Genomic DNA, 26,272 nt, shown 5'->3' with positions numbered 1-26,272 from the left:
GGTCATACAGTCTACCAACCCCACTGCTAAAGCAGGCTCCCTACAGCAGGTTACATAATAAAACATCCAGACAAGTTTTGAATATCTCCAGAGGAGGGGACTCCATAACTTCTCTGGGCAGCCTGTTCCAGTGCTGTGTCACCCTCGAAGTAAAATTCTTCAGAATTTTTTAGTCACATTCACTTGGAACTTCCTGTTTTCCAGTTTGTGCCTGTTGCCCCTTGTCCTGTTGCTGAGCACTACTGAAAAGGGCCTGACTCCATCCATTTGACTTTTCCCCCTCAGCCTTCTCTTCTCCAGACTGAACAGTCCCAGATCTCTCAGCCTTTCCTTACAAGGGACGTGTTCCTAGCCTCTAATCATCATTGTGGCACTCTGTTGGACTCTCTCTAGAAGTTCCCTATTTGCCTTGAACTGTGGAGCACAGAACTGGACGCAGTAATCCAGATGTGACCTCACCGTTGCAGAGTAGAGGGGGAAGATATTCTCCCTTAACCATGCTTTTTTTTTTTAATGCACCCAATGGCCTTCTTGGCCACAAGGATACACTGCTGCTCATAGTCAGCCTGTTGTCTGCAAAAACAGCCAGATTCTTCTCTGAAGAGTTCCTTTCCAGCAGCTCAGCCCCTAACCTGTACCGATCCATCTGGTTATTCCTCACTAGATTCTGCACTTGCCCTTGTTGAATCTCATCAGGCTCCTCTCCTCCCAGCTCTCCAGATGCCTTGTCTGTGTTTTATTGGGGTTTTGTGCTATTCAAAATGCCCAACTTTCAGCTAAAATACTTAGCACATGCCAATTAATTCACAGGTCTTGTGTATCCTTTTTCATCCCTATTTTACAGCCTGCCCAGCTACATTTGAATAGTCCATGGATACATCTGTTTTCTATCCAAGAGACCATCCTTGTCTTGCAGTTGCTGGAGGACATTGGAATATGATACTCTCAGGGCATAGTAACATGGCACTTTTCTTACTGGCGTTAGCATCTTTGCAATACTGATAATTATATTTGTCCATTGTCCTCATTTTGTTCAGCAGTTCTAAATCTGTAGAAGCTGAAGTGTTGTTTTGACATGGATTAAGACCATGCTTAGTATTCTATACTGGATTTCCAAGTATTTGCCATAGAATGACTAACCACTGGCTCTGAGGGGGAAGATTGTCTACGTTTGTATTTGATCACTTAAAAGGAGTACTTTACTTTGAATGCACATAGGTGGTTATCTAATTTAATTGTTAATATACAAATTATATTTTTAGTGGGAAGTTTTAACAAGAAATATTATCAGTTCTTTTTTATTGTGTAAATTTTGCTTATTTGAAGGAAATAATCTGTGAGCATTCTCTTTTCATGGTTGTTTTTGAGAATCAAGCAGTTACAATTAACATTTGAATTGGTAATGAATTTTTAAAATCACAGTGATCTCCATGGTCTCTTCAGTTCAAGAGAAGTGAACATCTGACTTAGACAAAAAAGAGGGGGAATACTTTGATGTAAGAAGCCAGTAGGGCATGTTGCAGCACACCTACTAACCAAGTATTTTGCATACCAGCTTTGATTTGAACTCATTTAAGAAAGAGGGTGAACTGAAGTTCTTGAAATCCAAAACATTCTGTCGCTTTGATTTACTTTTTGATTCTTGTTTTCATTTTATATGAAGACCTAAACATACACATCATTATTTTAAGCAATTTATATTCCTATGAAATAATAGTTCAGACTATGATACTGTCTGATTTGCTTCCTTTCACATGAAGAATCCTTCAGAGCTTTGAAGGGGTTTGATACCAAACTAATCGACAGAATCAACCTGATTCTGACAATTTGTTCCCATCTTAAATAATCTTAAATATTATATGGGTTTCAGTACCAAAACTTGCGCTTAGATGGAAATTTGGGTGATGGAAAGAAAGGAACGTTTCATCTGGTGATATTTCTCCAAGAGAAATTTAAAGAAGTGTTACGTAGTTGAATGAGACAGCCTCGGCAAGTTTGCAGATGACACCAAGCTGGGAGGAAGTGTCGATCTGCCTGAGTGCAGGGGGGGGGGAAGGAAGGAAGCGCAACAGAGGGATCTGGATAAACTGGATCAGTGGGCTGGAGCCATCTGCATGAGATTCAGAAACACCAATGCCGAGTCCTGCACCGTGGTCACAACGAGCTCATGCAGTGCTACAGTCATAGGGCAGAGTAGCTGGAAAGCTGTAAGGCTGAAAAGGATTTGGAGGTGTTAATCAGAATCTGGCTGAAAACAAGCCAGCAGTGTGCCCAGGTGACCAAGAAGGCCAGCGGCATCCTGGCTTGTGTCAGAGACGGTGCGGCCAGCAGGTGCTGGAGGTGATCGTTCCGCTGTGCTCAGCACTGGTGAGGCAGCAGCTCAAGTTCTGTGCTCAGTGTTGGGCCCCTCACTACAGAAAAGACATTGAGGCCCTGGATTGTATCCAGAGAAGGGCAACTGAGCTGTGAGGGGCCTGGAGCACAAGTCTTATGGGGAGTGTCTGAGAGAACTAGAATTGTTTAGACTGGAGAAGAGAAGGCTCAGGGGAGGCTTTGTTCCTCTCTGCAACTCCCTGAAAGGATGTTGTGGTGAGGTAGGGGTCAGAATGTTTTCCAAGGTAACAAGCAATCAAACAAGAAATAATGACCTTTTTTAATTGTACCAGGGGAGGCTTAGGTTTCACATTAGGAAAAACTTCTCTGAAGCGATGGTCGAGCATTGGAACAGACTACTCAGGGAGTTGGTGGAGCCATGTCTCTGGAGGTGTTCAAGAAAAGGGTACATGTGCACCAAGATGTGGACATTGCTTAGCAGGCAATATTGGTGATGAATTGATGGTTGGACTAGATGATCTTAGAGATCTTTTCTGACCACAATGGTTTTATAAGACAGAACTGGACAAAGATACTTCTAGGATGTTTGGAGGAGTAGCAAAGAGGTGAGACTTTTAGTTGGACTAGAACATAAGCTACTACGTGAGGACAGCTGTGTGAGTAGCGTGTAGCTAGTGTAGGAAATGATTTTCCAGAATGTACTTTCATTCTGTAAAATTTAGTATCTTATTTGGCATATTAATGCTATTTCAAATAGATTCAATTGTGCCATACATTGCTTACATATAATATACTGTGAGTTCTTCAAGGAGATATGATGCTGTGACTGGAAAATATTTGTTGCTGTCTTACTGAATTCTGGAATGATTCATTTTATAAATGAGTGTGCTTCAGTAAAGACCAGGTAGTCCATTGCAGCACTAGTATACACCGGATGTCATCTCACAAAGCATAGTAGGTTGGCAGCTCATGAATTATGGAATTATATCTTTTGTTATTGCTGTTATATTTTCTGAATGCATACAGATTCTAAAGGAAAATTTTATTCTCACATTTGTGTATTTCACAAGCATATTCTGTTCATGAACAACCTATAAACAGTTTTGTTTGTGGTCATAGAAATAGTAGGAGGGTTTCATTGGTTGTCTTCTGGAGTTCCAATAAGATACTGGAACTGCATGGATTACAGAGCTTCTTGCCTGTATAGTTTGTTCCCATTGATGTGCTGATAGGACAGATCCTGTAGGTGAAGGAGACTGTTCTTTGAATGTCACTGAGGAAGAATGGGAGCACTTGCAGAGGTGTCTCTGCAGCTTGTATTCTGCAGACTCTGTTACCCTGAGTAAAATGGTGACTTACTGTAAGAGCTCTGATTTACTTAGAAAATAGCAGCATTAGTAACATCTGTGACAGGTTTTAGGAAACAGCTTTTATTTTACATCCAGAACTGTAGTGGTTTGCTTGGATTTATGCAACTTTGTACAGTCAGCTGGATTCCATCAATGTAATTGTGTTGCTCTGCAAGACTATTTTTAAATCCTTACTTTGTGATTTGCTCAGACAATTGTGTAATGAGTAGTCATTAAAACAAAGCTCATTCAAAGTTTTTCTGTATGGATTCCTGCTGAAAATACTCTTATATGCAGTTCTGAACTATCTTTGACTTCTAATATGTAAAATAAGGTGCAAACTTGGATTATCCCATGGCTATGCATTATGTGGTGACCTCTAATATATAAGAACATAATGGTTACTTAGTGAAGTTTCTTCCTCTCTTTGCTTCTAATCTACTCCAGCGTTTATTTGTGAGGATGAAAGAAATACTAAAGCTTAGAGTGATATGCAGTGTGTATTTAAAAAAAAAAACAAAAAAAAAACGATGAGGAACTGATTAAAAATCATCTTTATTGCTTAAGAGTTTTACTCATTCTATGCTCTAGCATTGTTCAGTACTTCATCACACATCAGGAATAAATAAAGTAATAAAGTTCTCCGTGCCATCAGGTGATGCCATCACCTCACTGTGCAGTGTGCCAGCTGGGATGGAGCCATGCATCAAAAGGTGCCTCTTCAGTCCGGCCTCAAATGAGTGTTACATTCAGGTTTTACACAGTTAGGGACAGAGTATTTACAGCAAGATTTGTAGCAGCGAGTTGGATGTAGCCACTAGTCCAAGGTGATGTCATGAGGAGAGTAGATTGTTTGATGTTTATCATTAATGAGGAGTTGGCATTTTAATTTTGGGCCAACAGTAAGTGCATTTATATTGTTACCTCAGCCTTAAACAGAGGACCTTGTATCTTGAATTTCTGTTGTGACGAATTCTCGTTACTTTTTGGGTAATTTTGACATCAGAGGTGTTAAGTCAGCTCAGGGGCTGTAAAGCATTACTGACTTGGGAAAATTGAAAAGGATTGGTGAATTCTTTAACTTAAAATTGTACAGATTACAAATCACTCTCATGATAGTTATCGTTTGTCTCTTATGAATAGTCTGCAGTGTTTGAAAGAATTACAGTAATTTGTTTTCAGAGATGCTGCTGTCATTATAAGGGCTGCTGGGTAGGAGAGTCTGTCGCCTGCTGAAAAATGAAGTCATGACATTCTTAGATGATGCAGGAGGTCAGCCTCAGAAACAGGAAGGCGGTCTCAGCTACAAGGGCTAAAAAGTTCATCTGTTGGTAAAATAAGGATAATACATTAAAGAAAAAGAAAGAAAAGCGAGAAAAAAGAAAACTTGGGTTTTAATCTGTTTTTGTCAAATTTCCTGCATCCCTGTTTGGGCAGCAAGTTGAAGAAATAGTGGACATTTTTCTGTAGCTAATTCTGAAATAATTGTGTAATTCTTGGAGTAGGACTAGAATAACATCTCAAAAATAAAGTTCTGAGAAATACTCCGGTAGTATTTATGTATGAGGAACAGCTGTGCATCTTAGAAAATCAAGATTTTGTTTTTCACTGCTGATGGAAAGATTTAGGTCAGTCTTGATTTCTAGAATTTTGGTGCATATGGTCTTTATAGCAAAAGCATAATGTAAACCTCTGTAGAAAAACTCATTTCAGATGGTGAGCTTTTTGCCAGTCATTAAAAGCTGTGAAAAAAATCTGGGGAAAACTGGAATATTATTAATATATATATTACAATTATCCCATTCAAAATTATTTTTAAAAGAAAAACCAATGCTTTTTTTTCCCCCCTCGTTACATAATTTTCATTGTTTTCTGGTACCTAGTGCTTTGATGCCTGGTGTATGCTGTCCTTGTCCTTTGCTACCCTGGCACATCATTTATTTCTCTTTGGAGTGCAGTACTAACATTAATGCCCATTAACAATTTTTGGATCAAAATGCTAAAATTATTTGAAGCCCCTTTCAGTAATATGTGCTGATAGTCATTAACAGTTCCACTCAGTGCCCTAGACAAGGACTCTGTTTTACAACATTATTTTCTTCAGTTAAATCCACCTACCCTGTATTCTCATATGTGTATGCACATTATTTTTACCTTGGTTGCTATAAACACTGCCTGTAAAGACCAACAAGCACCCCCAAGCCAGAGATCCATACTGACTTAAATATGAATCATTATTAGGGTTTCTAAAAGAATGAACTCCTGTCTGAATATACTCAGATCTATTATTCCGCTTTGGTAGGTTCTCTGCAAGTGCCCGAGTGTTACATATAATCTCCCACCTTAATTGCTAGCTTTGTGTAGTGACAAAGTAAAAAAAGAAGTGGAGTGACAGGACGAAACACAGTGGGATCCAAGCTTGTAATACATTTCCTTCCTGATTTTACACAGTACATTAGGCAGGAGACATAGAGTTTCAAATTTTAATCTTTTTTTTTTTTTTCCTGACAATTTGCAATCTGTCATAAAAGGGCTAAGTTCCAGAATATACCAAAGCCACAGTGCTGGCTTGGATTGAAGGTGGAAGTAAGCAAAAAGTATTGGTGTTTATGCTTGCACTCACACGAGCAAAGCATCGTGCATGCAGGTCATTTAACTGCATACTCTGCAATTGGACCAGTGAGAATCACCTGGGCTTGTGCACAAAAAACTAAGCAAACTCTAAACAGTGCTTAACAGAAGTCCTGAAGATTAGCTCCTGGTTTTGCCAGTGACATGTATCTTTATCCATACAAACTTCTGAGGAAGGGTTTTCTTGGAGTTTTAAGAAAATTGCTCTCAAGAATATTCTCCTTTGATATTTTGCAGAGTAATGTATTCCACCAGACAGGGGACTTTTTGTTTATCATTCTGTACATCAAAGTATGCTTTCCCCTTGAAATATGGAAAGTTGACAACTGTACAGCAGCAGCGGGGATCTGGGTTCACAGAGTAAGCAGCATTTCATTATGCTTCTTTATTTGGATGGGCAACTGTGAGAAATAGCTTATAATGTATAAAATATCTGAGTCTTTTTGTACTTGAAGACATTGTTATCTCTATTTGAAGCTGGCTGGTGAAGGTCAGTCAGGCTAACTTCTTGCAAAAGAATATCCTGTCTCTGTTGTTAGATACTCTTTTCAAAGTTCATTGCGTACAGAAAGCTCTTTTTGTAAATATCACCCATCGTGGCAAATTACATGTAGTTGGCAGGAGGGGGAAAGGGAATGTGCTATGAATTCTTTTCATTAAAAAAAAATGATTGCTGTTGCAAAGAGCATTGCATAGCAACAATGAAAAGTCTAAGAAGTTAATTTGCTTAAGATTTGGTGTTTATCTGGAATGTCAAATTGCACTGCTGAAGTGATAAATTCTGTGATAACTGTAATACTGAAACTTTCACTCACTGATAACCATGGCAGTGATATATTGTGGTATTTTCATGACATTTCCTTTGCTTTACTTTGAAGTCTAGTTGGTTAAGTCAGGAAGTCTTGATGTATTAACAACATGAAGCTAGGGTTGTTTCTTGCTTTCTTTATTTTAGTTTTTTTTTTATTAGTTAAAAAAGGAATGGAAAGTCGGCAGTTTAGGATAATGCTAATAATGGCAAGTTGTCACGTATTACTCGAGCATGTCGTACTTTGAAATGATGCTGCACGTAGGAGAAATGCTAAAAAATGGAATTCTACGTTACATATCATTTTTAAAGGAATCAGTAGGTCACTTGCACTCCACTTACTACAAATAAATACATCTTTGTCTGTCAGCATTGTATTAGATCATGTCCACTCAAACTGTGTAAATTCATCCATTCCTGGAAATATGTAGGAACAACGGGAATTAATTGTGCCTGTTCTTGTGAACTAAATTACTGATGTGTGTTGAACTTCCAGAACTAGTTTCTCAAGAGATCTTGTGGATTTCAAAAGAACTACCGAGTTGTCTGCATAAGACTTATGGAATACAAACTCATAGGAAAGGCATGCAAACATTCATGTAAGTGGGATTTAGCACTGACCGAAAGAAACAAAGCCAAAGCTTGTGCAACAGCCCTGTCTTACATGAAGTAGTTTTCAGACTGGTTTTTTTATATAATTAATTAATTTCTAGGAGTTTATTATGCTTCTTAGATGTTTTGAATAGCAGGCCTCCTGCATTAAAGCTAAAACAGAGTGCTACGATGTAGGAATTCATTGCATATTTAATATTTAAAGCTCTAGCTGCAGTACATCCAACCTGAGTAACTGTTTGGATAGCCCAGTATGTTTTTGCTCACATTTTCCACTTGCTCATAGTTACTGATGTGACAGGGAAGGCTTCCTAAAAATAAAAGTTAGAAGGAAAAATTAGACTTGTTTTAATACGAGCATAGATTCCTGATTAAATCTCATCCTGTTGAACTGCTGGCAACATTTATCCTGGGTCCACCAGGTCGCAATTAGTCACTGTAAAAACTCAATTCAGAGAAAAATACTTTGATTTCACTGCACTTACCAGTGTAATTATAAAGATGATAAACAAACAAACGAACACAAAAAACAAACAAAAAAACCTTGCCTCTTAACAACTGTTAAAGGTTATCTACAGATATCTATATAAAATAACTGAAAGGCTCATCAGATGGTACTCAGTAATTATTGTGGAAACATTTGATTGGAAAAACCCACCACTCATCTCAGATAAAAAAGAATTAAGTCAAAAAATATAAGCGCTGCTATTTCCATCGCTGTTTTGTATCAGGGGAAGTAGTCCCTCAGTCGGCGAATACAGCTAAGTCTGTTTTGTGCTGAGGCAAATCCCGTTGTGAAGAGGCTGTGAGTAATCAGAAGTGACAGCATAAGCACTTTCTGTTCAAAGTGATTTTACAGAAAGCGTTATTTTCTGAGAAAAGCACACATATGGCTCCCATAATGCTGAAAATGCACTGACGTATCAATTCAACAGCAGTAGTGTTTGCAGAGGAAGTTTTGCAAATGGTGTTTGTATTAAAAACCTATTTCCTTCGCATTTCCTATTCAGTAAGACATCCTCTAGGTCGTAGAACCTGACCAAGGAAGCTGGGCAGGGACAGATACTTCTGTGTGAGGAACACGTAGGCTTGGCTGGGACCTTCCAGATCTAAGTCAGTAGACATATCTAATCAAGGCCTTTTAGTCTCATTTTTGTGAATCGCTTACCAGTGTTTCCCATTCACAAAATTACTCAGAGGAACTGCTCAGAACTTCTTTCCCCAGAGCCTGGAGACTTGGCTTTTCTTTTGTAAAGTGGTGTCAGTGCTCATACTCGCAGAAATATATCATTCAAAACCAAAAGGCCTTTGGTGATTAAAGGAGAAAGAGGATAGCTGAGGAGATACAGCTTTCGTAATGCCTCTTTCGTAAACAGTAAGACAAATGATTCTGATTCCTAATTGTCATTACTGGTGTTAATCGGCAATCAAACATTTCAAATACTTGTTCTACTTCCAGTAACTTCTCATGAAATTCCCCTCAAGGAAAGCGAAGCTTAAATACTGCAGAGTCTGAGTATAGAATCAGTTGTCTACTAAAGTGGAGACAATATTGATTGTATTCAAGCATGAATTCCAGTGACATTTAGCAGAGTTAATTTTATCTTTATTTGGTATTATGGATTTTGCCTCGCTGTTCATTGTGTTGCTTTCTTTAAAGTGCCCCTCAGATTTTACTGGTGCTGGAAAACTGGTGATTTGCTGCCACATGCCTATGTAGTATAAAGACATTGCCATTATTTCAGAAAGTGTGTGTTTAACAGTTTGGAGATACTTGTATCTAGCTTGAAAGTACAGCAATTAATACTCATATTGAGAGAGCTACTCATTTTTAATGATCATAAGACACGACTTGCAGTCAGGGAGCTACTTGAGCTTAACAACATAGCAAATGAATTGTACTGCTCAAATCTGTTCTGGCTGGGTAGACCGTTGTGTACTGGTTGATATGAGCGTGGTAAAATTATTGACCAGGGGAAGTAAAAGAAAGCTTCCATAGTGCTGTGGATGTCCTCCATTTGCTTCAGCATGGTGTAGATATGCATTCCAGCAAGCACATTTAAGTGATACATGCTGAAACATTCATTAATGAGGTGTAAGGAGAGAATATAGCATTAAAGTCTGAGTGCAAAGAAAAGAGATCCTTCTCTCCCTAACATAACAATCGTTATAATTTTCATTCCTCTTTTGTAGTGGCAGCTGTGTGCCTGAAATAAAGTAGTTATAACCATGAAATACATGTCAAAAGAATTTATGTCGTGGTCATTTTGCTAACATTTGTATCATTTCTTCCCTACAGGTATTTCTGTAACAAAGAAGACTCATACATGTAAGTAATGTCTTTTGATTTGTCCTTCTTTTATGAGTGGAGTACATGTTTAGGCCATGCTGTGGAAGGTTCGATTTTAAAAATGCTGGCAAGTTTTCTGCTTTGGGGTGGTTCCAGTCCTCGCTGAAATGTCATCTATCTGGATATACTGTGTGTGTGTGCATGCATGTGTGTGTGTGTGTATTAAGGCAAAGGGCAGGAACGGAAAGATGTGAAGACAAAAAATAGAATTCTTTATTCTAATATGTGTATCTTACAATTACCTGGTAAGTAAAATATCTGGAAAAACACGGTTGATCAGAAAGATTTTTCTATTATATGAAGAAGTATATATATATATATTGTTATATATGCAATGTGTTTCATGTAATAAGAAATTATTTAGTTCAAAGTCTTTTGACTCTTCCTATGCATTCATCTATAAGGTAAATCATTCTGTGCTTGTGCTTTAAGGAATTCTTGATGGAAATGAGATGATTATTGTGTTGCTCTCAACCACATAAATAGATAATCCTCATAAATGGCAAACTTGGAAACGGATGTGGATGTGTGCATTTACTTACATGTACATTTTATTCTGAATCCTCTTCAAAGACGTCATTATTGGGGATCAACTCTTATCTACTGTGAGTTAAAAGCACAATTCCAAGAAAACGTTACGATTTGTAGCTAAAGGAGGTATGTTGAGATTCTTTGGATACCATGAAGCTTTGGAAATCTAGTGCAGGAACTATACTTGCCCAGGATGTCACACAGCAGGAAGATAAAGCTGAGGCTTCTAGTCTTATGAGAGCTTTCTAACAAAACAGGAGGCACAAAATTTACTAAGATCTACAATGCAATTGAACAGAGTTTTGCATTTAAAATACTTTTACTGCAGTTTTGTAGGCCTAAAGTATCTTACAATAATTTCATTCTTATTCATTCCTGTTTTAAAATGTTCATATAAGGTAAAACCTGACTTGATATCGTCTGCCACTTGTGAAATCTCCCCATATAGATTTACAAAATACAATTACTTGATATAAGAGCTTTTACTGAGAAGCTGTTTGATAAGAATTTTGAAGCAAATGTTACTTGTTACCAAGTTCTAGAGCGTGATGGTGCTCTGATTAGGTGATCTTGCTCACTTAATGCATTCCTAGGGTCAGCTCCTGTTTGGGTGAATGCAAATGTGGTTTCCATTCACCTTAATGAGAGCTACAGATAGGCCTCTGAGAGCAGAATGTGACCCTTACATATTTAGTGAATATTTGAGCTCATACTGACTAACAGTACAGGAGACTGAAGTCCTCTGTATATCCGCAGGCCAGGCATTGTACAGACAGCTTCCTTGCACAGCCTTGCCCATGAGCTCAACCCTGGCCTGGAGCGACCACCCTCTCTAGAGGTGGTAAGTAACTCAGTATTTGTGCTAGCTCAGGCTTGGGCCTCTCTCGTATGGAGGCTGATGACTACATGGTGTTGTCTAACACTCCACCTGCAAATCAGCTGAAACTACAGCTGAGTGCAGCAGTGCCACGTGCTGACTTGTTTTAGAAGTCGCGTCTCCAATTCCAATATTCAATACTTTTTTAATAGGGAAAACTAAATAGCAACTAAGGACCTAGAGAGCATAGGAATGTTCTTAAGGTCTGCTGGCCTAATAAAATGGGATCACATGTATCTCAGGGGATGCTGTGATTGAGGTCTTTTATGACAAAAAAGTTGTATTCATCAGCTCTGCTAGATGATTAGCTACTGTTCACCATGTAACGCCTGTACACTACCGAAGACAGAAATTAGGATCCCGACATCTTCTATGCTAAGTGAGAACTGGGTGCTATGCTGACGAAGAGTAGCTCCCCAATTTGTTAATCAGTTTTCACGACATTGCTGGAGCATGAATGGGAAGATTCACTTAATAATGGGAAGATGAACTTCTGCATTAAGGAAGGATTAAAATAGGAGGATCAATATGCTGTAATTGGCATAATGAAAATCCTAGGCTACATTTGCTAACAAATCTATGGGATTCATTCAGCTTTATTTGTTTGGTTTTTTTACATACATTCCCATTATGACAGATAGAGTAGGAATTGATGTATGTTGTGCATCTTTGGCATTTTAAGATTGCGCAGAAAAAAACATTTCTTCCTTATTAGAGAAAGTTTATTATTGTATAGAAAAAGTAGATATCAAAAACCAGTTTGGGAATGGCTTGGAAAAAAAAAATAATTTTATAAGAAAACCCAAATGCAAAAATAAAGTTAATGCCTGAGTTTTTGAGTTTATAGGGTTCACCAAATTGAAGTTTTATCCAGGTTTTCTTTTTCATTGGCTGCTTCTCCACATTCTCTCTGTAACAGCTTTTGAGCACTACAAAACCTGCCATTTTTAAACATGGGCTGTAATGCTGCTGCTTCCAAGCAGCACTAATGAGAATAAATTTTGTCCACCCCAAAATGCGATATTTCACTCTGAAACAGACTTCTGAAGTAAAAATTCTTCTCTGCTGTCTATTTGCAGAGTTATTCTTTCTTGGGCTCACATACTGATTTGTTAAGTTATCCCTCATCTTGTGTGAGAATAGCTAAGTCAGATATTAGAGGCCAAGTCTTATCTCATCTTCCATACAAAGTGGGACTTCAGGTATTTTCAGTTTCCTTTTGATTGGAAAAAGATTATGACTGACACTTAGGTTATTTTCCAGTCATTTAATTCAAAGTAATACTCATAACATGACCTTCTTCCTCTCGTGTTTCATGCCTTGAATCAAAAAATATATAGCTTAGATACACAGCTTCAGCCTTTTCACAAATTCAGACAGGTGTCTTTGTTGTAACGGTGATGATAAAGATATGATATTCCAGGGAACCAAAGGCTGCAGAGCACCTGGCATTTAGTACCTCCTGGCTTGGAGCTATGCTCACCCCTGCCATATATAGTATTTCACTTGTCATCTTAAACCAAAATCTTGCCATACTTCGTAGAATCAGTTTGCTGGCCTCTACCACACCACTTGTGTCTCAGAACTATCATATAAATAAAGGTTCTTCTTGTCCAGACTTCTTCTGTATCCTGGGCACTGAATTTCTTAGAAGCATTTGACTTGACTGCCTCACAGAGAAAGGATTTACCTCTTGCTTATGTACCTAGAAGACTAATGTGGTGAATTCTTCATGTAATGGAAACTTCTTATCTTGGTATTTTGGATTTCAGTGAACTATGGTCAAAGGCTTCAGAGGAGTTTGATTACATAGCTGGGATTCATATCTGTATGAAGGTTCAGGTACATTCAGTTACTTGTTTACCTGATGTTTTTAAGTTTTAAAAAAAAAAGTACACCTTGATTTTGCTGTCCTTCTTTTCACACTATCTTTTGTCTGCATCCGTAAGGCCGTTCTAGAGCTCCTGCAGTCCACTGGAGGAAGCTCTTAGATTGGTACAATGCTCTGCAGCAAAAAAGAGTTAGGAGTCCAGCTCCTAGTGATACTCCTGTGGGCAGAGCATGACTGAGGACCTAACTGGAGTGCTCTCACCTGTGCTGACACAATACTTTGAATTAAGGATAACTTGCTGGGATTATCTTTTTTGATACACCCTTTTTTGAGTACAGCCACAGACTGCTTCTACATGCAGTGTGTGAGGTGGCCTTTTGTAAGCTTCGACTAAAATTGTTTGTCAGTGACCTACTTCATCACTTCAACTGAGGTGTTATTCAGAGTGGAAGAGCATGCTTCTTTTGGCAGTCCTAGGGATCAGTAGCCAACTAGCTCAGTTCCTGCACCTCAACCAGGTCAAATAAAATTTAATCCAATTGGTTCTTCTTATGCCTTTGTGGTAAAGATCGACCTCACTGATAATGGAACTTTTTTTTTAATTTTATTTATTTCAATGGGACTGAAATTCAGAGTAAGTGCTCAATTCATTTTTCAAGCTTCTCCTGCAATTGAAAGTTTTGATTAAAACATAGGGAGATAAATTTGGCTGTATTTAAGTGCCCAGATGTACTGGCACAAAGTTCCATAGCTTTTTCAGTAGGTACCTCTAAACCTGACAAGCCTCCAAATTTTTGGCTGGAGCTTGGAGTGCTTTATTTTCAGTGCGGCTGCACCACAACTAGCCCAAAAACAGACAGTGCCTTGTTCGTCAGGCATAGACTTCCTCGTAATGCTATCCTGAGCAGAGATCCATTCCTAAAACAAGCCCTTCTTATTTCTGGCTCTGAACAGTTTTTAAAAAGCAGTGTTCTTTTCTTAGCAACTAAGAGGATGTTTCAGGAAGGGAGACAGAGCTTCAGCTTTTGAGACTTACACATCCCCTAAAACTGTTTTTCTCTAAAATTCTACAAACATATTAAGGTTTTGCAGCTTAATTGAACCCAAGATCCAAATTTCAGTTTTTCTCTAGCTTTATTTTCCTCAGCACATGTACAAGGCCATGAGTCTCACTGCTAAAGATTTCTTGAGGCATGTTGATTATTCTGCTTAATTGCATTATAGGGAAAATTTTTGATTTTTTTTTCCTGATCTGATTTATAATTACTACATGAGTTGCACTGTCTACTTCATGTAATGTGCTTTGAGTCCCAGCTGAAGTAAGTAAATGCTGCTTTTCCTCACAAGATGGGAGCCTGCAGAATATTGATAGTTAACAGGATCTGCTGTTAGCACCAAGGCCTAAAGAGAACAGGTGAAAACTAAACCCTGTCCCCTGAGGCCAATAAAATAGCTGTTTGGTCCCCTGTGTGTAACCTCCTAATAACTTTACTGGGCAGCCTTAAGTTCCCTTGGGGGCTTCTCTGCAAGAGCACTCCCTCTCTTTGCTCAGATAGCTTATTAAAAATGATTTTATAATGAAGTTGCCTCAAATAGCAGCTACTTTCCTACTTGTCCTTGAAGCGCTGTTTGCCCTGCTGAAGAAGCCTAAGAACTATCTAGGGCTTTTCTCTTGTTCAAAACTTTTACTGAACTACTGCTATACTTGATTTTTTTTTTCCTATGAGCCAAATAAAACCTCTTCATAATCAGCTAGATATTTTACCCTTAATTCAATTTTGAAGTCACTTCTATAAATATAAAAAGTTTGAGTGCCCTCAGCTTCAATCAGTCTATTTTATTTGCTGCCACACAAATCACCACATCATTGACTTTTATACCTGATAAAGAACAAATGCTGCCTTTTTCTTCCAAATCTGCTTTTGCATTCTGGATGTTTTTGCTGTACAACTGCTGTGAAAATAAACTAGAATGGTGGCTGCTCACAACTTTCTTCTTTAATATGTGAATCTCAGAGGCTGAACAAAGTACATTGTGACATAGTTTGACTTGGAACCGCCTGAGTCTAGGTAGCTCTAAATATACATACATAGGAAGGCTCAAAGCCTTCTGAGCACATGCTCAGCAATAGTTTCCTAAGATATAATTTCCTAAGATATAATCACTAAACTTTGTTCTCCAAAGATTGATTCAATTTCTACTGAAGCTAAGGAACGCTCCATTTCATTGATGTGGGACCAGATTTGGTGCAAGGTTCTGTCGAATCTTTCTTGAAGTCACCGTAACCTTTGAAGAAGAGAAGTCTCTCTTTCTGTGAACAGATTGTCACCAAATGCAGCAAGGTCTTTAGTTTTGAACTACTATAAAGTTAAAGCATGATCTTTGTGTCTAGTTTGTTCAAAGATCAAAAGTCAAAGGCTTCTTCCCAAAGTATGTAGCTGGCTTATTCCTGTGGACAACGGCACCGCTGCCTTTTTTAACACATTGAGAAGAACCTGTCTTTAGAAATTTCTGCTCAGTCATTTCACTTCATGACATTGTTTCTTATAAGACAATACTACATTTTTGTTGTAGTAAGGCTGAATTCTAATGATTCTAAAGCAGACTGTCATGTGGACTTCTCCAAGGTTGATATCCGATCCCAAAAAAGCACATTTTATTATCTGAATTTTGAAACCAGTGACTGATTCCATCATTCCTAATAGGCTCGTGTAGTTGACATGCATTGCTAGACTTTTTCAATCCCCATCCTGAAGCAACTGTTGAAACCTGAAAACAATTTTTTAATGTGCAGTAATGTTTAACCTTTTAAGAACTGTGAAGATATTGTGAAGGTCTTGCAATCTTTCTCTGAGATGTTTAACCTGGAATTATTTAAATATTCACCCTAATCATGGATAAATTTTAATGCAAACAACACATAAGGCAGCTCTTTATGGCAGATCAGTTAGTTACTGTAACTTATAGCTCATTCTTAGTGTTATGACCAAATGATGATATTATGTAAATCTCTTATTTAAAAAAAAATTATAATTAAGTATATGAAGTAGTTCCTACTTGCCTAAACAGGACAAAAAAAAAAAAGTATCAACGGGCAACATGGGTCAGTTTGAGGAACTAAGACTGCAGTTGAAAAGTACAAATGGAAACGGATTAGCCTGACATTGAATAGAATCCTAAGATAACTTATAGTTCAGTAGTATCATAGGTAATTTGGGGGTTCTATAATAATTGAGTAATAGACCAAAATGTAGTGACAGACACCTCAGGACAAGTCTCAGAGAACATAAAAGTCAGCTTTTTCACTGGTAATTTGCATGGGAACTGGGGCAACAGTTACCTGCTAACCTTACCTATGATCACAAATTGCATATGCAGAATTGTTCAATTAACTAAAAGACTCGTTTCAGAAAATGTGGTGCCTCGTGTTCTGTTAGTATAGAGGAGTTGCTGAATTTCTTGTTGTGTTTTCATAGCAGTATTTTAATTTAAAGCAGCAGAAGAAATACAGCTGCTTTCAAGATACAACACATAATTTTTCTATAATGCCATAATGATTTCCATTCAGTCAACTCTATGTACACTATGAAAACATCGTTAAAATATGTGTGATTTTTCAAGTACAGATGTGGTTATTTGTGCACATATTGAAATAAGCATTGTTGACATTAGTTTTTGCTTCAGTGTATTCTATAACACATAGATAGACACAGAAAGAGGGGGAAATTATCAGGATTACATCCTCCAGTCCAAACTTCTTTCAGTCTTAGTGTGAATATCTTTCGGTACTTTATTGCTTGCTATTGTAAGACAACAGAGTTGCAGAATCTAGACTTGGTCTTGAATCCCTGTGCAGTCACCATGCCTAGAATTACTCAATTTCCTCAGGTTCAGAATTACTCAGAACCCTCAGGTTTGGGGTTCACTGTTTGCTTCACTAAATGAGTAGAGCTCACCTAAACAGAAGCTAGGATCCTGAAGGATTGAAACTGGGACTTCAGTAGACTTCCTGTCTCTAACTTACTACTGCCATTACTGGTAAAAACTGACTTGAATAGAAATGGAAAATCTTCACTAAATTATTGTGCATGTGTAAATGTATATATATATATATATATATATATACATACACACATATATAGAAGCAGTTAGTTAGAGATATGAAGTGTTAACATAAATCCTTGACAAACAGGATGATGACTTTGTTGCAAGAATTAATGTTGTTTTGAGACCTTTTTGCTACCTAGCATGTCTTCCATTGTATGATGGCTTCTTGCTTGAAGATAACATAAGCTGTCAGTTGCAGCAGGCTGTAAGAATACGACCTGCTGAACAACAGACTAGACACACCCTCAGAGCATATTTCCTCTCTTTTCTTGAGGTATTTACCACGGACTTCAAAAGCCAACACACGACAAGGGTGGTATGCTTAAAGATTTCTAGAAAATCAAATTAGGCTTTATTTTAATCTCTTAGCAACATAGGTAGGGAAACCTCTGGTTTCAGATAGCCAGTATGTTACCAAAGCCATTTAGTGATTTCCTTTTAGATAGAGTCATCAGTTGATAACCATCCTTCCCACCAATGTTTGTCTGAAGAGACTGTTTGCTTATCTTTGTTACTGTTACCTAACTCATAGATAGGTGTGATATCTGCTGGCTGCAAAGACCGCTTTTACAGATAAGGCAAGTTTCCTGTTCAAACTCTTTAACATTTATTTCACCCTGACCCCTTTTCCTTTTTCCTCTTTCCACTGCTAACTTATTCCAGAGTTACAGCCCTTGAAATAGAAGTAGAAATAGAGTGGTCATCCAAAAAGATGATTTTACATACTGTTTGAAGACAGAGTACTGAAGTTTGAAGGATTGAAAATAGTTTTCCTGTTGAACAGAGGTTTTGATACTTCAGAAGATATTTCAGATATTTCACTGATATGCTTTCTCAGTTTTTCTCAGCAGTTTCCAGGAGGAAAAAAGAAAAAAAAAAGAATCTAATTAACAGGATGAGTATAGTGAATAGTACATGAGATGGTGGGAACTTGACTATAATACCTGGGCTAGAAACTAGGAGGTGGTCCTTACATTCCCATGCCCTCTTTGGATGACTTCACCACTTTACTGTCAGCTGTTTTGAAAGTTGGTTTTGATATGAAATCCTGTCCTTGATGAAGCAGTAATGTACTTTCCTGTAGAATATTTCATCTTTGACAAGCTCATATTTCAAAATGAACAATGTCACCAGAAAATCCCCAGCCATTTCTAACAAGGGGGACCTTAGAAAAAAGACACAGAGAACCTTGACCTGGGAACACAGAGTTTGCAAACTTAGTAATATTCTCTGTGAAACTGATACCTGGCAATCTCAGCTTCTCATGAAAACTGCCCTTACTGCATCCTAATTTGCTGTTTTTCACTGTCACTGGAAGGTGAGTTGCATGGTAGTCGATTGAGGTAGGAGCCTGTCAGGTTTTCTGGCAAATAGACTGCTTGCCTCACTCTATTGTTAAATCTGAAGATAGGTTGCAGTCCAAACTGGTACTGTCAAGCTAAGAAGGCCTTTATGTAGCTACTTATCTTTGTGATTGAAGATATTGACTTCCCTATCTTGAAATCTCAAAGTTGAGCACGTGAATGTGATTGACGTTTTACTGTATATGCAAGGTAACCAACAAAAGATTATCTACACATTTATTTCTAACATCACATGGACAGACTTAGGTTGTCCATTAAATCTCAAGTACCACATGTGGCTTGTATATGCAGAATTAGTGATACTTGTACAGTAAACCTCCACGATACCTCTCAACAGATTCGTTCTTCATAGTGCTCTTTTTTGGTGACCAAAAGGTCTGTTCAGCAGCTGTAATTTGAATGAGTATTAGTTTGACATGGACTGCTTCTGCTGGTGGGATTTGGGCAGTTGTTGAGAGATTTTAATATCCTTTACAGAAGTTTTTGAAACCAATATCATTCCACATTCTTTCTTGTGTTTTTTGCTAATCTCCACCCAAAATCTTTTTCCTAGACACTTGTCATTAAAAAAAAAAAGAAAAAAAAAAAAAAAAGATTAATTCAGTATGCTAGTTCTGAGTGGCATACCCAAAAATAGCCATTCCCTTTATTAGGTTAGTTCATTGCTGTATAATAAATCCAGTTCTTAATTGACTGTTTAAATAGTTTTAGAGCAAGCTAGTCTTTTCTTCTTTTAGCTTGAAATGTTTTTCAGTCTGGGACCACTGAACACATTTTAATGGATATCTCCTTTGATGCCTTCTATGTTTGTTCTGCATTTGCTTCCAAATAGTTTTGAGATTAAGATTTATTTTTTCTGTTACTCTTAGAGCTTGAGAGAGAAAGAAGTAAAGGAAAGGCAAAAATAAAGAGGAAATAATTGAGTTATTTTTGATAAAAATGCAGTGTGCGGACATGATGTATTGGCACATATTAGGTAAGAAGAGACACAAGCTCCAGCTGAAGTACTTGGGGACAAAATTGCATGTAATGGAATGACAACAGGAACTGAGGGGTGGCAGATTTTTTATCTGATCCATTAAAGCTCTTAAACTTCATTTTTTCTTTTAGTGGGGTCATAATTCATCACACTGCTACCCTATATGCATCAAGCTAAGCATGCCCTAGCTAGAGCAAGATCAGAGCAGAAGTTCTTTGTCTCTTTCAAAAGGAAACAATAACCAACAAATACAAAACATTTCTAAGATGCATTGTTTAGGAATCTCCATGTAAAAGCAACTACAATTTCAAGTCTGATACTGTCCATTCTCTAAACATGTCACATTCATAAAAACATCTAGTTTCTTTGAAGGCTTCAGTTTCCATCTTCATTTGCTGCTGTATTCCTGATTTTCCTCACAAAACTTTTTCCATCTGAGAAAAGAAATCATCAAGGATAGGGAGAGTGATGTTGAAAAAAGGAAAAATAGCATATTTTTTTGAGTAAGTAGAAAAACTTTTGGTTTTAGAGACAGAAGACCCTGTTTGTTCTGTTGATTGCCGACTGTTACAGCTGCTTCTTTATAACCAAAATATGCCTGGTGGTTTGCTGCTCTGTTGTACAGGAATTAATTTCAGTCAGGAGAGAAAATAGATCTTATCATTCTGTTTCTCAATAAGGTAATGCAGTTCTCCCAAACCACCTTACTGTGTTAGCTTTCTCTGCCTTTAATATCAAATGCATCACTCATGTCCTCTGGTGCTTTTAAATAAATTTCCAAAAGCATCCTGTATCTCAAGCTCTTGAATAATAAAATCAATTCTATTAGCTGTTGTGTTGACCTTATTTAATATACATTGTGAATCCTAAACCATTTGTTTTTTAGCACGTATTTTTCAGATGACTGTGCTCAGTGTTGAGGAAATATCTCCGTTTCATTTCTAAGCATGTGTTTTCATGGAAACAATCCATCTATAACACATTGTATTTCTATGAAAATACACACTTATTAAATGGCAAACAGTTTATGTTTTCATGGCAGGCATCTTCAAATTGGCACATTTGCTGTGTCAGTGTTTCATGATGCAAGCATAAAACTGTCAGAATGTGTATGTTCAAACATGAAAAGGTCTGGAGTATCACACATGGAGGAGGAGAAATTAGGCTCTTGTCAATTAGCAGGTGGCAGGAATTTAGGAGTGTTTGTTTATGAGGCTTGTATTAAGATAATAGGAACTCTCAGTCTGAGTATCCTCAAATATTTCAGCTGATCAAGAGGTAGCTTCCATGCTGGAGTCGTGCAATCATTTTTGCTTACTAAGGGCTGACTATAAATATCAGGATTGCTGGTGGAGCTTGAACTGTCTTTGCACATTTCACTTTAGCACTCAGCTCATGCATTACAGAAATTACTTTCAAAAGCAAGAAACCGGAGAGCGATGGCTTCGCACCCCCTAGGCTTCTGGAGCTGACTGATCCTAAGAGCTACAGCAAGGGCTTTGGCATTGCCAATGGTCTGGGAGATGTAACTGCAGGTCCATGGATTGCTTTGTAAAGGCTGAAAAACTACTTTCAAAGCCATGTGGCTTCTGGAGGACAGAGCCTTCTGGGTAACATTACAGCAGCAAAGCTCTGTGTCAGTGTGTGAGGGCATGTTGAATGACCTCTGGTTTATCTGTATAATCAGTTCTTCTTCTATGTTCTGTAGTTGAAACAGTTGGTGATCATATCGTGCTTTAACTGAGTATGACTTCATTAGAAATGGCAGTGAAAATTTTCAGGAATAATCTGCAGGATTAAGTGCTATTGCATTTATTACCTTACTAGATTATGCAAATAATAAGGAAAAGATAGCAGAGTAGTTTATTATTTCTGTAAGGAAAGTATACTATTTAATATGCACATTTCAACTGTATTTCCTCTTCTTATGAGTGAAGAGACACCTTTCATATGTTGGTACTGTAACTTTCAGGTTTCAGTGGAATTAACTGAATGGATGGGATTAAAATCTAGTTTTCACATCGTCCAGGAAATGTCTCTGTGCATCTTTGTGACTTTATTCTGTGGTTGTCTCTTCTAAGCTGCAAAACCATAGGCATCTTCTTGTTGGAAGAAGATGCAGCACTTGACTCAGAGCAGCATGGATGGATGCTCAAAGTTTCTTACAGAGTTTGTGTAGCAGCTGCTCATCTTTCAAACACTCTTTGAGGATAACTCATCCACCCTTGTTCTTCTCTGAAGTGTCACGTGGAGCTGTGAGAGCCCAGTTCCCAGTTCCCAGCTGAGCCTTCGTGATGGCTGGAGTATCTGTAAGACCATGTGAGCTTCGTAGATCAGATTGCAAAACCTCATTCTTTCATAAGTGACACTCACACTTCACTTTCTGAATTCTGTCCTTACATTCTCTTCCAGGAGCTCCAACTGTAGTTAATGGCAGACATAAACCTGGTGACAAGCTTAATGATTCATGAAATCCCAGTCCTCGGGGCATGTGCTGGTTATTTATTGTTACACATAAACACAAAGCAGGCAGTGAATTTATCTCTTTCAGGTTTAGGTGACTGAAATGGGTGTTTGAATATCTGAAAAAGGTGGTGAATGTTTATAGGCATTTGCATAAGTCATTTTTCATTTCATTTTACTGCTACACACAGTGGATATGCTGAGACTGGCTATAATTCTGCTGCAATTGCCAATTTTCTTTTAGTGTTGCACTAAGTGTATGTTGTGGGTGTTGCACTTCCTGACAGTACCATTGCATTAGTATGAAGCTGTCATTTAATTTTAAAGGATGAAAACTGTATAGGTGCTGCTGAGCTGTGATGTCAAACACTGTGTACTGCTTTATACTGTTTTTGTACTGTGATCTTTCACCACATAGTAGCAGAACAATTTTCTTTCGTGGTTTTTCTTTTCCCCACAAGTCAGAGGAAGATTTGCTGAAGATTTAGCAATATCCCTTCTGATTCACACTGATACAGTCTGTGCTAACTACTCAGTATGTGTTTATGATTTATTCCTGGCTGAACATGGGATAGACCAAGAGTAAAGGCAGCAGTCTGGAACACTAAAGGCACACCTGCTTTAGTGAGTGATGTAGATCAAAGGGAGCAGTTCTATAGGGCAGGGCAGTTGAGAGAGTACCTAATATCTATTTCATATGTGTTTTTGATTGTTTTAGAGTAGCTCTAGTCTAATCCCATGAAGTTCAGTGCAGTTGGAGTGAATTACACATGGTCTGGAAGCACATCTTTCTGTTTAGTTTCATCTGAAAGGAATCACATTCATGTGCTCTAAGGCCACTTCATAATGCCAACCAAAACAGAGCAGTGATGGGGAGAGTTCCTTCAAAAGCACACTTCTGATCTGAAGCAAAATACTATTGGAGATGCACACTGAAAAGCTAGAAGTGTAATTTTTCTGAATGTATTTGCAGTACCAGCACTGCTGCATTGCTTGTGGCAAATCTTGCTTTCTGCATCTTTTCATGTTCTTTCTGAAATGTTCTCCATGGCTGCTGCCCATTTCATTCACATCACTGGAACACCTGATGCCTTCATTTCTCCCTAAGCCACCATACATGCAGGCACAGTGTAAAGTGAATAGGTTTGTACAGGGATGTGGTTGTCTATAAATGCGAAGCATTCCTTCGTTGTGCTGGATAATAACTGCTAAGGCATAAACATACTGAGCTTTTAACACTGCCCCTGCTCAGACTAAACTGTTGGTTCAAGATTGTTCTTTCTCCTTATTAAGGAACAATTTAAACTCATAAAGCAAAGTCAGTCTGATATGTTGTTGTTGTTGTTGTTTCTGTTGTATAGTTATATGCAGTACAAAACTGCATGTATGTAGGAGAGATTCTGGAATTACTACTGGATGCACATAAAACATTGCTTGAAACAGCAGGGAGAGAAAATATTGTGTGCCCAGCATGTGGTTAAAATGGTCACTGAAATGCAGCTTTTAATGCTATTCCATGTTATTTTTGTATGTATTTCAGGCCCAAAGCCTCCTTTGCTTGCTCATCGTGGTGTGTTGTTTAATTGCTCATAGCACAGAGATCCAGTAAGAGAAGAGGAACACAGGGAGAGGTTCTAGAAAGAAAGGCTTTCTGCACAGAACCAACTCCTTTGCAAGTGTGCAGACAGGACCTTTTCCTTGCCATTATCTATGTATATAACAGTCTATTCATTCAACTGTTGTTTTTTGTACTGTGGTAAAGCTCTGACTGTCTTCACTTATTCAAAATGAGCCTTAGTAAATCCTAACTTGATGCTGTTTGTTGCGGTGTTGGCAATGTGTTGCTTGTCTGAGTAACTTATAAAAAGGCTGTGATAATTAGCTCCTACAAGGTAGCATTTTCATTTGTGTTTGAATACAGGGATTGGCCTTTGCTGCCAGGATCTGCCAGAGTGTATCAGTAGTTCCTCAATTGTTTTCAGTACTTGGAATAGCTCAGCTATCTCTGATGCCTTTGTCCTTCTGCCTGTTTGTTGTGTGCCTGAATGTGCTACAACAAGCACATTCCCACCTTTCTTTTTTTATAGTGTTACCTAAAAATGGGCCTCCAGAATCTTTGCAGGTTCTGGGAGAGCATGTTTTTCTCAAAGTCACTGTTGTTCTGTTTCAGTGCCAGCTCTTTCTCTGCAGTCACTCTTGTTTTCTTCACCCTGAAAGTATCCAAAAGCATTAGACTTTAGCTACATTTACATTTGGGTCATCATAACTTTGGCATTTCTTCTGAAGATTTAATCTATCCATTTTCTGTCCTAAATTGTTCTGTTTGTTGGCTCTGGTCAGTGTTTGTAGGTTTGTGTTTCCTTTTCCTCCAAGTCTTCTTTGTTAATGGGAAGGGGAGGCTCAAGCAGAGTATGCATCATTTTTACTCAGAATTTCAGTATGCTATATTTATCTAGCTTTCATCTTGTTTTTCCATGCTGTTTCACAGATATGTTGTTATTAGTTTGAATAAGAGGGAGTCATAGACAATGACCCTATGGTGGCTTGTGTGCAGAAGTGGTAATCTATGATTTGTTTCTTTACATTCACATTTTTTAATTTTTTGTTGTTGTTTAAAAATATTTTTTAAAGAATTTTTTTAAAGAATCAGGAAAGGTGATGATTTAGCTGGAAATGGTGGCTTTTGCAATCAACAGTGTTGTTTTTTAGTTCTCTACATACACAATTCAATACAAACAGACCTTTTAATTTACATTGCTGGCATAGGACACAGCCAGCAGAACTGCTTTGTAACATCCTTTTAAGCAGTAGTTTTCCTTCACCACTAATGAAAGGTGTCTGTTTTATATTGTTGCCCATTCATCATTCCTCAGTCAGCTGCTGCCTCAGTTATGTCTTAAATCTGAGTTCACCTTCTGATGTGATGCTGCCCTCCTCTTTCTCCTTGTTCTTACCAATTGTTCCATGACCCAAGCAGTCAGGTGAGCCTTGTCACCTATGAGCACGTGGCATTAGGATTTTGTTATCTATCTCCTATGCCTCCTGTTCCTCAGAGCCATTTTCACCACATCTCTGTGAACAGAAGAGCAGAGTACCTAACTAACCCGAACCGTTCATTATGTGCTCTTGGTTTTGCTTTGTGTTTTCCCTTCCTGGCTTAGGACTGCACATTTTTCTCTAATTCATTCTGCAGTCAAGAATGGAACAATTAGCCTCAAACTCTCTGGCTCTGGCAGATGATTAATCAAAAAAAATTAACTTTGGCTGATAATACTACTCTATGAATTATGAGCTGGCTATAACCCAGGGAATACTCCTATTGTCCCCTCTACAGCGGCCCATCCTTCCTTGACACAAATGCACTGAAATATTAAGATTATTCATGTAATAGAAATTTAACCACAGTGTTATTAAGTTATTAACTCCTTAGTGCAGTGTTTCTGAATCTCTTTTAACCACCTACCAGGTAATCCTCAGGAAAAGAGCCCATAATTCGTTTTGTAATTCAATACACTTGGACACTTGAGGGGGGAGGTGGTAAATAAAGTTCAAAGCGTTTAGGCAAAAAGCTTTTACAAAATGTTATTGTTTGAATTACAAAGGCGATGTTTAAAAATGCTGGGTAGAAACAAAAAACAAGCGCCTTCGTTAGGCACTGCCAGTGTGTGAGAATCAGTTCCCAGCTACGCTTTGGTATCGACATATACTGACGTACCTGTGAAAGATAGACTTGTTACTTCTACTGTTGTTACTCTTTTTCATATTATTTTTGTAGGCTATCCTATTGACCACTGTGGCATATGGCAGCCTGTAGCCAGTCGGTCAGATACTTGTGTGATTGTTTTTTTGTAGGTTGTAGAGAATGAGTGCTTCCAGTTGAATTTGAGCAACGTTAACAATTTCCTGCCCCAGCTGCATTTATTTCTGGAAAAAGTCCCAGCTTTGCTTATAAACAACAAGTGTTGTAAACCACTCATTGGATCAGCTGAGATCTGTCAGACTCTTCCTAAAAGACAATGCAAATGTGTTCTTCTTC

At 38.0% G+C, this 26,272-nt stretch overlaps 1 protein-coding gene across 4 annotated transcripts in view; it reads left to right on the top strand.

The window, feature by feature from the left end:
- The window catches only part of RORA (RAR related orphan receptor A), a 384,562-nt gene that overhangs the window by 270,073 nt on the left and 88,217 nt on the right, over positions 1–26,272 (top strand). For all 4 annotated transcript variants that reach the window (XM_048955841.1, XM_048955847.1, XM_048955840.1 and 1 more), the window contains one exon: positions 10,034–10,063. In XM_048955841.1, the coding sequence (XP_048811798.1) occupies positions 10,034–10,063 (30 nt within the window). The remainder of the gene's footprint in view (positions 1–10,033; positions 10,064–26,272) is intronic.

This window comes from Lagopus muta, chromosome 10, assembly GCF_023343835.1.
Source record: "Lagopus muta isolate bLagMut1 chromosome 10, bLagMut1 primary, whole genome shotgun sequence".
Classification (NCBI taxonomy): Eukaryota; Metazoa; Chordata; class Aves; order Galliformes; family Phasianidae; genus Lagopus; species Lagopus muta.
Note: the sequence above shows the minus strand (reverse complement) of the source record. Positions and strands in the feature narration are given on the sequence as shown.